At 50.2% G+C, this 12,301-nt stretch overlaps 6 protein-coding genes across 6 annotated transcripts; 5 read left to right on the top strand and 1 right to left on the bottom strand.

Moving 5' to 3' along the window:
• Positions 1-531: 531 nt before the first annotated feature.
• On the top strand, positions 532-2,460 carry LTR84_006953 (uncharacterized protein; the record flags this gene model as incomplete). Its single annotated transcript, XM_064850509.1, has 2 exons — positions 532-1,275; positions 1,339-2,460. 2 exons carry the CDS (start codon positions 532-534, stop codon positions 2,458-2,460), a joined length of 1,866 nt encoding a protein of 621 aa, XP_064702578.1.
• Positions 2,461-3,013: 553 nt separating this feature from the next.
• LTR84_006952 (uncharacterized protein) lies at positions 3,014-5,398 on the top strand (the record flags this gene model as incomplete). Its single annotated transcript, XM_064850508.1, has 6 exons — positions 3,014-3,112; positions 3,222-3,570; positions 3,649-4,089; positions 4,137-4,307; positions 4,413-4,815; positions 4,876-5,398. The coding sequence occupies 6 exons, from the start codon at positions 3,014-3,016 to the stop codon at positions 5,396-5,398; spliced, it is 1,986 nt and encodes a 661-aa protein (XP_064702577.1).
• Positions 5,399-6,198: 800 nt separating this feature from the next.
• Positions 6,199-8,382, top strand: LTR84_006951 (uncharacterized protein; the record flags this gene model as incomplete). The annotated part of the gene is made up of 1 exon (XM_064850507.1): positions 6,199-8,382. The coding sequence occupies one exon, from the start codon at positions 6,199-6,201 to the stop codon at positions 8,380-8,382; it is 2,184 nt and encodes a 727-aa protein (XP_064702576.1).
• Positions 8,383-8,595: 213 nt separating this feature from the next.
• LTR84_006950 (uncharacterized protein) lies at positions 8,596-9,336 on the bottom strand (the record flags this gene model as incomplete). Its single annotated transcript, XM_064850506.1, has 1 exon — positions 8,596-9,336. One exon carries the CDS (start codon positions 9,334-9,336, stop codon positions 8,596-8,598), a length of 741 nt encoding a protein of 246 aa, XP_064702575.1.
• Positions 9,337-9,740: 404 nt separating this feature from the next.
• On the top strand, positions 9,741-11,040 carry LTR84_006949 (uncharacterized protein; the record flags this gene model as incomplete). Its single annotated transcript, XM_064850505.1, has 2 exons — positions 9,741-9,917; positions 9,979-11,040. 2 exons carry the CDS (start codon positions 9,741-9,743, stop codon positions 11,038-11,040), a joined length of 1,239 nt encoding a protein of 412 aa, XP_064702574.1.
• A 663-nt stretch (positions 11,041-11,703) lies between these two features.
• LTR84_006948 (uncharacterized protein) lies at positions 11,704-12,117 on the top strand (the record flags this gene model as incomplete). Its single annotated transcript, XM_064850504.1, has 1 exon — positions 11,704-12,117. One exon carries the CDS (start codon positions 11,704-11,706, stop codon positions 12,115-12,117), a length of 414 nt encoding a protein of 137 aa, XP_064702573.1.
• Positions 12,118-12,301: the final 184 nt, after the last annotated feature.

Here is a 12,301-nt window from a genome sequence, read left to right as displayed (position 1 = left end):
TTGTACACGAGCATCCTAGAGATAATCTACTAACTGGTTCCCGGAAGGGAACTCTCAATCTTCAGTTGTATGGCGGACTGCGCAGGTGTGACCCCAATCGATGAATTAGACAACCTGACGGTAATGTACAACGTCTTATCAGGAGGGAATTGCCAAAGGTCCTCCCTCGTCTCTTCTTATTCGTCTCTTCTTATTCGTCACTTCTCGGCTCCGAAATCTTAAAGTTGCGTACGTCGTATCGGTGGGATCAGCAGTACGAAACCAACCTTTGACGCCCGCGTATCAAACCTTCAACCAAAATGCCCAGGAAACTGTCCTAGCTCGCAATGCTGGAACGGACCCGATTTCCAACCAGGTCTGTGAATTATAGCCGTCAGAATCGGGGCAGCCGTGCCCGTTGTCCAAGGGAGCTGACAATTCAGGGAAGACAATGCTTGAGGTTTAAATTGCGTATTCATCATAAATTATCCACCTCCGGATCACAATTCTAGATCCTGGCAGTAACATTCTAACTCACTAACGTCTTCAACTATGACATCCGACGCAAGATCATCGAGCGTGGTGTCCATTGATCCTCATGGTGTCTGGCAGTCAGGACCGATCTTCTCTCACGTTGCTACAACAACAGGCCCGGTGCGAATTGTGGCAACATCAGGTCAAGTAGGCGTGGATCGAAATGGCGTCATCATAAAGGATCCTGAGGAGCAGATAGAACAAGCCTTTCGCAACCTCCACAAAGTCCTCGAGGCTGCAGGAGCAACAGTCCCAGATGTGTTTAAGCTGGTATGGTATATGGTCAACTACGATCACAAAAACCGCCTATATCGGAAGTCACTGATCAAATTTTTGAACGGTCATCGACCTGCAACCACCGCAATCGGAGTTCCGGCATTGGCAGAACCTGACTTCATCTTTGAGATTGAGGCGTATGCAGCAGTAAAGCAACTGCCAACTCGAGATGTAGATGTGGTGGTTGTCGGTGCCGGCCTTAGCGGACTTCAAGCGGCCCATGATGTACAAAAGGCAGGATATTCTTGCCTCGTGCTCGAAGCCAGGGATAGGGTAGGAGGTAAAACTTGGTCCGTTGATCCACTTGGAGAAGACAAGTTTGTAGATTTGGGTGCTGCCTGGATCAATGATACCAACCAGTCCTATGTGTACAAGCTCGCTAAGTCGTTGGGTCTGTCAATGGTCAAGCAAAATACACTTGGTGATGTTATTCAAGAGGATATTGGTGGCGGTCTTTCCAGATTCCCGTACGGAGGTACCCCAAAAGTATGTTATGGTCTGACTAGCTATTAATCCCCTCAGGAAGTCAAATGCTCATCACTTTCTCAGGTTCTTGCGGAAAAGGGAGGTGTCGAAAACATGGTCGAAATTCGTGATCTATTCGAGAAGGCATGTCAGAATATTGACATCTACAACCCTACAGCTTCTAACGAAGCACTTGACAAGTGCACCCTGGAGGACTGGGTAAAGCAACAGGGTGCGGGCGAAACCGCACTGGCGTCCGTCAGGGTGTGGACGAGAGCAATGCTTGGGGTGGAGCCAGTGGACTTGAGTGCGCTTTTCTTCTTGGACTACTGCAAGAGTGGTGGCGGCTTGATGCAGATGCGAACTGACAAAAGGGACGGTGGCCAGTATCTCAGGTTCACGCAAGGTAAGAAGGTTTCTCCGCCACGACCAAACGGGCTGTTTATTGATTCCCTGTTAGGAACCCAGGCTCTCTCGTTCGGCCTGGTCAAGCGATTGAACAAAGAATCTATAATGTTTGATTCCGCCGTACGTCTCATTGAACAGACGCCACAGGGCGTGCTGGTCTCCACGGCTCGGGGTGACGTCCGCTGCAAGCGAGTTATAGTATCGGTCCCAACGCCGTTGTACAAACAGATTAAGTTCTCACCACCTCTGCCAAGCGCGAAGGAGAATCTCAGCCAGTCCAACAAACTGGGCTATCAAGTCAAGGTGATGGTTCTGTACGCCACTCCATGGTGGAGACCAAGTGGTCTATGCGGTCTACTGCAATCCTTCGAAGGTCCAGTCTGCGTCACACGCGATAGCAGCGTTGAGGAGAAGAATCAGTACTCTTTAACCTGCTTCGTGTCCGGCAAAGATGGCCTCGCTTTGTCAGCTGGGACACAGAAAGAACGATTTGCTGCAGTTGTTGGACAAATCAATCGCGTTTTCAAACCGTTTGTCGCAGATGCTATACCTGAGCCACTGGCTATTGTGGAACATGAATGGTTTCCGGATATGTGGGCACAAGGCTGCCCGTGTCCAGTGGCACCTCCAGGTGCGATGACAAGGTTTGGCCATGCACTGAGGTCGACTCATGGGAAAATCCATTTCGTTGGCACAGAAACGTCCTTTGAATGGAAGGGGTACATGGACGGTGCTCTTAGATCAGGGGAGAGAGGTGCCAAAGAGGTGATTCAGATCTTGGACAAATCCAAGCTGTAATCGTGTGTCTGAGGATCGATCTGATCAGAAAAGCAGGTACTTTGAAGTTAGACCTACAACTGTGATGTTGGCATGACCGTCAGAGACACGGGGTTCTGGGGTATTCGTCCGACATAAGAGCAGCCATCTAGCTCATTCTTCTGCAATAAGAGCCAATACAATATCGTTTACATTGAAAGTCGTGTAGGCCGCAGTGATTAAGTTCTTCAAAATTTGATTTGGGAGACTTGAAGGTTTGAAACCCGAGCGCTAAGTCACAAGTAATAGCCGTAGCGCACCCATAGTGGTGTGATATCAGTAGAGAGCTTGGAGTCGAGCGAAAATGGAATGGAGATCCAATCTTCTTAGCTAGAAAAGACAGGCCCTGGATAACAGATATGGCCTGGAGATTGATCTCACAGCTGAAGAGCCGAACACTCCCCAGAGGGGTAGTATAAGTCGACACAGAGTATTGCGCCCGCTGACATAATACCTTCCAGTGCACAATTATATTGCATAGTCATTCAAACGAAGCAATTGACTTTCTCCCATAAGTCCGAGTCACGCAAGCAGGATGTCTACGATCGAGAAAATCCCCGTTGACTATCGGCTTGAAATCACATGCTACGCAGATCCGTGGATATTCAGCCCAGGCGAGGAAGTCGAGATCAAAGTAAGCATGCGTTGTCTCAAGAACACTCATCATACGCCTTTAGATCGCAGAACCAAGCCGAACTTCACGCGAATCCAAACGACTCAAATTAATACTGATCTGACTTTAGGTCTCCTGCACAGAAACAGAGTATTCCTATCGCACCGTTCGAGTAATTCAGGGTGTAGACCAGCCACACTCGCCTAAGCAAAAACTTGAGGAAGTTGTGGGCATCCCCAGCGGTACATGCAAGGGCAGATTTCAAGTTGGTCGATGTGGACCATATGCTATCGTGCGAGACTGGGTTCGCTCGCATATCACCGATGGATTGGAAGTGTCGTTGTACTTCCAGCCGCATGTCGTCGGACCGGGCAACAAATGGACTCAGTGCATCATCTCGAATCTTGATGTGTCGACCAAGACAGGATTTGCAGTACTGATAAACTCCGAAGGTCTCGTTGAGCTCTGGATCGGCAATGGTGCCTCAGTGACTGTGTTTTAGAGTGGTTTCGCTCCGAGCTATAAGAGACGGTGTGGACTGCAATTGCATTTTCCAGCACAGAGCAGTGTGTTCATCGTCCTGGACCCCATTCCCCATGTTGTTGAAAAGATTCCACCGACTCTAAGACTTGAATTCGCGCTATCAAATCCTTTCGTGTTGAATCCAAGCCCGCACTCATCACTGATCCTTGCTGGGAGCTACGCCAAATCGCCCTTCATTGAATCTATTCGCGTGACGAATTTCTTCAACGGGCGAATTCATAGTCCAATGATTAAGTCTTTGGCGACAGGGATTCTAGTTCAATATGACTTTGGGCGCTACATACCAGAAGACACAATTATTGACATTTCAGGGGCTGGCCATCATGGTATTCTCGTGAACGCGCCAACACGAGGAATTTGTGGATACAATTGGGATGGCACGGAGGTTGCCTGGACGAAGGCGAAATATGGCTACGGAGCAATTCTTTCCACGAAGAAGATTTGGATGATGCGGCGTGGGAGACGGATTTGACGATTCGAATTCCCGCCACTGATAGGTCAGGGGTCTATGCTGTTGAGGTGATAGCCAATCAAGCTGCCGGGCGCCAGTTGATATCGGATATGATCAATTTCATCGTTCGGACAACAGATCAAAATGCAACGGCTACTAATCCAAAGATCGCACTTGTGTTGCCAACTTTCACCTATCTGGCATATGCCAATGATAAGCTTGGTGATCCGAATAAAAAATCCTCAGAATGAACTGGAGGGGCATTGTGTGACATGGCACCAACCCCTACCATTGACTCTGAAAGAAATCTTTGACGTCTCGATTTAGGTCTGTCGACGTACGACGTCCACAGCGATGGTTCTGGTAATGCGTATTCGACCTCAAGGAGACCTATCATGAATTTTAAGCCAGGGTTTCTCTCTTACGGGCTTGGCCGGCCTCGACATCTCAGTGCTGGATCGATGATGATTGGGTTCTTGGAATATCATAATCTCCCTTATGACATACTTACCGATCACGGCCTTCATCTTCACGGAGTCTCATGTTTACTCCCTTATGCTACAGTTATCACCGGAGGCCATCCTGAATATCCTACCTCTGAGGTGTATAATTCTTATGACAACTACGCCAAAAGAGGAGGAAACCTGATGTATCTTGATGGTAATGGGTTTTACTGGGTAACTGCGTCTGACGCAGCGCGATCATGGCGTATCGAAGTCCGCAGAGGAGAGTCAGGCGTTCGGTCATATTCGCTTGATCCTGGGGAGTGGCACTTAAGCTTGAATTGAAGACTGGGGGGTCTCTGGCGATCACAGGGGGGCTCTTCCCATGCTCTGTTTGGGGTTGCATTCTGTAGCCAGGGGAGGCCACCGGGTGTTCCCTATAAGAGGACAGAGGCGGGCGATAAGCCAGAGTTCGATTGGCTGTTCAAGGACATTCCAAAGGGAGAATTGATTGGTGAGTATGGACTTGGTGGAGGTGCTAGTGGGGACGAGTTGGATAGCTTTGACATCGAACAAGGAAGTCCTGTCCATGGCGTCATTGTGGCTACAACCACAGGACATCCAGATGGGTTTGGAATTGCCAGTGAGTGTGCAAAGTATCCGATCCTCGCGACAAGAGGAAGCGAGACAAGAGACATTCGCTCAGATATGGTCTATTATGAGACCAAGGGTGGTGCAGTGTTCTCAGTGGGAAGCATCAATTGGTATCCTTCATTGGCATGGGATGGCTACAAGAACAATGTAGCCCAGCTGACGCTGAATGTGATCGCGGAGTTTTTGAGTAGGTCGAAACGTGGAGGCCAGATGTAGACAACAACATTGTTTGATTTGGAACTCATCATCTCAATGAAGTCTATTCAGACCGATGGTAGCCATAACGCACAGTCTCAATAGTGGATTCTATGTTAACTTATGCCACGTTTCAACCGTGATGCGAGTGGATATTCAGGAAAGATGATCAGGAAAGGCTGTCCGAGGTCGAAGCGAATGTCACATTGGTCATCCGCAAGCAGCTTCTTACCTGAAGGCTAGAGGTAGTCATGTCGCATCTCTAGTATAAGTAGTGCATCTACCCGAACAGAGGCGAAGAGAGGAGTGGCCTTGATCGTGATTGGAGGGCCGAAACCTGGCTCCTTACCTAGGCAGGTATCTATGCCACGAGAACTAAAGATTGACACGTGACAGATGAGCTCAAGATATTGGATGGTTCCGCTGACATTTGTCTCAGTTCTTATGGCGTGAATCAGATACAAAGGCTCGCTGTTCTCAATAGGTGGCGACTCGCGAGTCGTCCATCGATGCGCCCGTATCGAGGTTCAAAGTGAGCGTCCAAAAGACTTGGCAGAAGACGGGATAAAAAGCTTGGCGAGACAGCGACATCACGTGTAGCGGGACGACATTCTCCGTCCTGTCCTTGATCTCTGACACCCAAACTCGAATGTCCCGCACTTCAGCCAAACTTGCCAGCACTGCCCAGTGCACAGCACCAACAACTCACTCTGACCACTACGGCGCTGCATGAAACAGACTTCTATTCGGACAATGCTCGACTGGTATTAATATGTGAATGACAAAACCCGCTTAATCACCCATGTCAGTTCGCGACCACCATGGGAACTTCAATCTTCGATCTCCAAAGAAGTATCATACTCGACAACATTCGAGCCACGAGCGGTCGAGATTGGAAGGTTTTGATTTTGGATCAACAGAGCAGACGCCTTGTATACAACGTCACTAAAGAAGATGATATCCTCAATGCAAATATCACAAATATCGAACAAATCGAGGAACGCAGGCAACAACAGTCCGACACTGATGCCATATATCTCCTCTCACCACAGCCTCATATCGTTGAATGTCTGAAAGCCGATCTCTCAAGAAAGAGATATCGTCGATCACATTTAATATGGACTTCTCAACTCCCTCGACCGTTGCAAGAAGAAATCTTCCGATCAGAATCCCGAGCACGACAAATCATCGAGTCCCGCTCCTTAAACATTGACTACTTCCCACGGGAGGCTAATCTTGTTACCTTCCGGGAACCGTGGAGCTTTCATGCTCTTTACCACCCAGCATGCGACTCTATGGTTAGAAATCATCTGGAGACCTTGACACAGAAAATCGTGTCCATTTGTATTTCGCTAGGAGAATACCCGCTCATAAGATATTACAAGCCGAGAGAACACCAGAGACATGCGGCTGATGTACTCAGCTATCATATTGCTAGTTTTGTTCAGGGAGCACTGGATGAATATGCGCGAGACGAGCGAAACAACTTCCCACCCCAGTCACAGGCGGTCAGACCCCGAGCGGTGTTATTCATCACCGATAGATCAATGGATCTAGCCTCACCTTTTGTGCATGAACTTACATATCAAGCAATCGCCATGGACTTGCTCCCAATCAGGGACGACGAGGATAAAATCACTTATAGAAATGTGATCCGACGTGGTGAACCTGACGAGGAGGAGAAGGATGTGGAAATCAATGAACGCGATAATCTATGGGTTGCACATCGTCACATGCATATGAAAGATCTCCTGGTCCAACTCAGTGAGGAGTTCCGCAAGTTTCAGGCGAAAAATCCTCAATTTGCAGATAATAATGGTCAACCTGCTAGTATCAACACAATCAAGGATATGTTGGCAGGCTTGCCAGAGTTTCAAGAAGGAAAAGAAGCCTTTTCACTGCATATCGACATGGCCGAAAAATGTGCCAAAATCTTTGCGGAACATAAATTATTGGACGTGGTCTCCGTCGAGCAATCACTAGCTACAGGCATCGACGAAGAGAACAAGAAGCCCAAGAATGTGGCCGATCAAATGGCAAGGCTGTTGGACGACGACAGTGTGGTCCATGAAGACCGCGTCCGACTCTTGATTTTGTATATATTGTACAGAAATGGTATCCTTCGCGGAGACGTCGAGAAACTTCGATGCCATGGCCAGCTCTCACCACTTGATGGAGAGACAATTTACAACCTAATCACTTTGGGAGCGAGGATCGAAAAACCATTGAAGGATACGACGCCATTGCCCCCACCATTATTTCTTCCAAAGACGGCTACAGCCAACAGCAACATGGAAGAAGTCAGCTTATCACGATTCGAACCTGCTCTCCGCTACATGCTCGAGGAACAATGCCAGGGTACTTTGGACATGAACACATTCCCAGCAGTCAAGCCACATCTGAACGACCCCAACACACAGAACCAAGCGTCTCAAAGCTCGTTAAGAAATGCGGGAAAGCCTACATGGGCACAGACAAGAGCACAATCGAACAAACCTCGTCAACGGATCATTGTGTTCATGGCTGGAGGCGCAACCTATGCTGAAGCACGAGCATGTTACGAGGTGTCCCGAATGGCCGGCAAGGAAGTATTCCTCGCGTCGACACACATGGTGACGCCTAAGAATTTCCTACGCCAAGTCAGCCTGCTCAGTTCAGGGCGGAAGCAATTAGGTCTGCCAGTCGACCAGGCACCACCCAAACTACCGGCCTGGATGTCCGAACCTCCTCCACAGGCACTGCAACCGAAACCACAAGCACCACCAAACGGCGGTCCACCAACCGATGCAATGAGGAACATGAACCTCGGCGGCGGGAGTGGTCCGAACGGCGTTCGCCCAGGAGTGGGCACCGGCGCATCTGCTCCGAGACCTACTCCTGCAGCAGCGCCTTCTCCATCGCCCAAACCATACCAACCGTATACACCGGCGTCGGCGGATCAGAAACAGAGCCAGGGCAAGCTCAAGAAGGAGAAGAAACATCTCGGACTGTTCAAGAAGCACTAGCGGTCGCTTCCTCACTGACTGACTTGGGCTTTTCCTTCAATTTTCCTTCGTTAGCATGGCGTCAGGGGTTGTAAGTAGGTTAGTCAGTGTGTCGTTGATGGATAGCAAATAGCAAATCTGTATCGTCTGGTTATGGTACGATGGCCGAGAATGAAGATGAACCCCAAACACAAAACCATGCCGTCCTCTTATTCATCCACCCCTAATGACCCATCACCCATCCGGTCCCAAATACTTCTCCAGATCCGGCCCATAAAACGACCGCCTCAGCCTGTCCATGCGCTCCCGTTCCTGGAGATCTCTCCGCTTCAACGCCTTCGCATCCAGCACGACAGGCTTGTCCATTCGCTTGTCCTTCTCCTTCTCCTTCCTCTTCCTGACCCTCTCCCCCTTCTCCTCATCGTCCGCCCTCTCCATCAGCCCCGCGGTATTCCGCTTCTCCTGCACCTTGATGGGGATCCTGATGCCCTCGCCGCGCGCGCCGAGACCTTCTCGCCCATCCACGTCCCAGCCGTAGCTCGTCAGGTATTTCACGCCTATGTGTGCGCGCGGCAGGTGGGAGGGTGGATGTGAGTGCGCCAGGCACAGTTGGTGCGCTATGGAGGATTCGTGCAGCGTGGGCGTGGGCGTGGGCGTGGTGGCGTCAGTAGGGGCTGGAGATGGAGATGGAGCGCCGGTGGCCTGGACGGGTTGTTTGCAGATTGGACAGAGGGGGGAAGAGGTGGTGATAGAGGAGGCCGTGGTGGTGGGATTTGCGCCTGGGAGTACGATTGAGAGATAGTGGTTGCCCACTGCTGTTGACGGTTGCGTGGATATGAGGGACGTCGTTGTGTTCAATTCATGCTGGGTGGTTGTGGCGGGCACGAAGTCGATGCGCTTGCGTTTGATACCGGCGCCGAAGACACGCTGGTCGATTATGGGGACGTAGGCGTCTTCGTCTTTAGGTGTGCTCATTTTGAGGATATTTATTGCTGGTGGAAATGTGAGAAACCTGGGGGGAAATGAGAATGTTGGTGTTGATGTTCGATGACGATGTTGCCTGTCAGTGCGGAACTGGAGAGGAAAGTGACACAGAATCCCCCACGCGATGACCAGCCACAGGCCACAGTGCTGGTAGCCCTCGTGCCCCTGTGAAATAATAATGACAGCCTAAGAGCCCTCGGTTTGGCGTGGCGGTTAGGTAAGCCACTTAAGCGTTCCAGGCACCCACCAGCCGCGATAGGCGGGACGACCGGGCACTAACCCAACAATCAAGAAACCTTGACACTCGTGTTAAGTTTTATTTCTCGAGCGGACAGATTTCGGTACCAGCAGACACGCAGTCTATCATCCTCCAACACGATATAACATACACAAACATGCCTATCCCTCTGCTGGCGGAGGGTTTCGGCAGAGGTGTTGCCAACATCCCGTACCTGTGGACTGTCGCTCAAGCAGCCGTGGCGATTGGAGTGGTGGTTCTGTTGAAGTACTATTTCGGCGGAGCGAGATGTCGGTCGGAGCGGGTGATGCATGGGAAGGTGGTGATGGTGACGGTATGTTTTCTCGTGATCAAGACACCCCACGCTGAAGATGATGCTCACATCACTTTTCTAGGGAGGTACTTCAGGCATTGGAGCCGAAGTGGTCAATGAACTGGCCACTCGAGGTGCCCAGATCATTCTCTTGACGCACCATACTCCCTCAGACCCCTTTCTCGTCGATTACATTGAAGATCTACGGACGGTCACGAATAACGAATTGATATATGCGGAACAGGTGGATCTCTCGTCCTTACATTCCATTCGTGTGTTCGCGACGAAATGGGTGGACAATGCACCTCCGAGAAGACTGGATATGATCATCCTCTGTGCGAACATTATGACTCCTTTCTTCAGCAAAGGCCAGACAACGATGGACGGCCTGGAAGCGGAATGGGCAGTCAACTATCTCAGTACTTTCCATCTGCTGAGTATCCTCTCGCCAGCAATCCGAGCACAGCCACCGGACCGTGACGTGCGAATTATCTTCAGCACCTGCAACAGCTACATTGGAGGAAAGTTGGAGTTCAAGGAAACCGAGACTGCTACCAAGTCCGGAAGTGTATCATATGCCAGAAGCAAGTTGGCAATCATGGCATTCGCATATGGTTTCCAGAGACATCTGGATGCCTACAAGCGGCCAGACAAGCAGCCTAACAACGCCCGTGCATTGATCGTCGATCCAGGATTCTCCCGCACACCAGGTACGCGACGTTGGCTTTCTGGCGGCTCGCTGTGGGGTCTGCTGATGTATCTCTTGGCCTGGCCGCTGTGGTGGTTGGTTCTCAAGTCGCCGAACCAAGGAGCGCAAAGCTATCTGCTGGCCGCGATGGAGGCGGAATATGCACGCGGTCCGGGAGGGAAGTTGATCAAAGAATGTAGAGACTACGAGCCTCTCCGGCCTGAAGTACAGAATGAGGAGGTCGCGAAGAGGCTGTGGGAGTTCAGTGAGAAACAAATCGAGCAGCTTGAGAAAGAAGGTGCCGTTAAGCGCGCTTTGGCAAAGAAGGAGGCGGAAAAGAAGGACAAGGGGAAGGACAAGACAAAGGAGGATACAACTGCGGCTGCACCAGCTGCTACTACTGGTGAGGAGAAGAAGCCGGGATCGGGGTCGAGAAGAAGTCGAAAAGCGAAATAAGTTGCTGAGTAAATGGAAGGGCTCCGCGGAACTTGTGACGTCTGATTCCTACGGGCAATGAGAGGAATTGACCACGGACATCTCATTTCTTGTTGCCTGTCCTGGCTCATCAACACGAGGATATGTTATCATCCTTGACAGATCTCGTTCGATTTACGCGTTGTCTACCAAGCCTTGGCCAAGCCTTGAAAGCGGCATCCGCCAGGCAGCACAGCTTGAGAAACTTTGCTTCTCCCAGTGAGGAGTTGTTCTTCCATCTTGGCTGATGTCTTCCCGTTCTTGGGGAAAGGGGAGGAAAGGTGCTATAAAACAAGGTGGGCGACCCTTAGCACGAGCCCGGCTTGATGCTTCTCGACAACAACACGCCAGACACCACAATTCCACCCAACCTTGCGAATAAATAAAACCGACGGCTGTCCGAACTTACCAATTACCCCAAAAGGAATTTCCACTGCTCATCTTAAGCTCGCACATCTACGGGTCAGCATCAGTATCTATGGCGGCTCGACCAGCGGATATAACTGGCGGCTGCCTCTGTGGCTCCATCCGATATCGAGTTCTGTTTCCTGAAGGTACAGCGTGGCCAGCTCAAGTATGGAATGCCTTGAAGACGGGAACAAGGCCTCATTTGACACTTCTCAGGTCTCCACTTGTCAGTGCACCATGTGCCGAAAATTCACGGGTGCACTGCTATCCTTCGACTTGTTGATTCACCCATCTCAATTAGGGGATGATATCACAAAGACAGCGACGTACAGGGAATTCAGGTCCAGTGAAGCTGCGACTCGGTCGTTTTGCTCAAATTGTGGAAGTGGATTGACCTGGCGAATTGATGGAATGGATGATATGATGGTCATCTTTCTAGGCACCATCGATGAAGAATTCCTGATCGGAAAGAAGATCAAAGGGAGTGAACAGCAGACAGAATTGGGTGTGAAGTTCGATAGGCAGGGCGGGTTCTCGAAGGAACTCTGTGAACCCAATATGGGCAACTTGTTCTGGGATAATGCCATCCCAGGAATCACTGATCATGATCTGGGTGGAACCAAGTTTCTACAGTCATTCCCGCAAGAGTGATTGAATATATGGAAAACCCGATTAGGTATGAGAGAAGTCCAAGAATTCAATTGTGTGTTGATTCTGTTCGAATTCAGCATCCCGCACTCATCGTGAATGCGACAAGGTAATCCGCATCATTAATATGACACCAGTCTTTCACTGCCTTTCGGAGCAGATGCACGGCAAAACACCCTCTCCATCA

Source organism: Exophiala bonariae (assembly GCF_035927105.1).
Source record: "Exophiala bonariae strain CCFEE 5792 chromosome Unknown scaffold_27, whole genome shotgun sequence".
NCBI classification, from domain to species: domain Eukaryota; kingdom Fungi; phylum Ascomycota; class Eurotiomycetes; order Chaetothyriales; family Herpotrichiellaceae; genus Exophiala; species Exophiala bonariae.
This window is presented reverse-complemented; position numbering and strand designations above follow the sequence as displayed.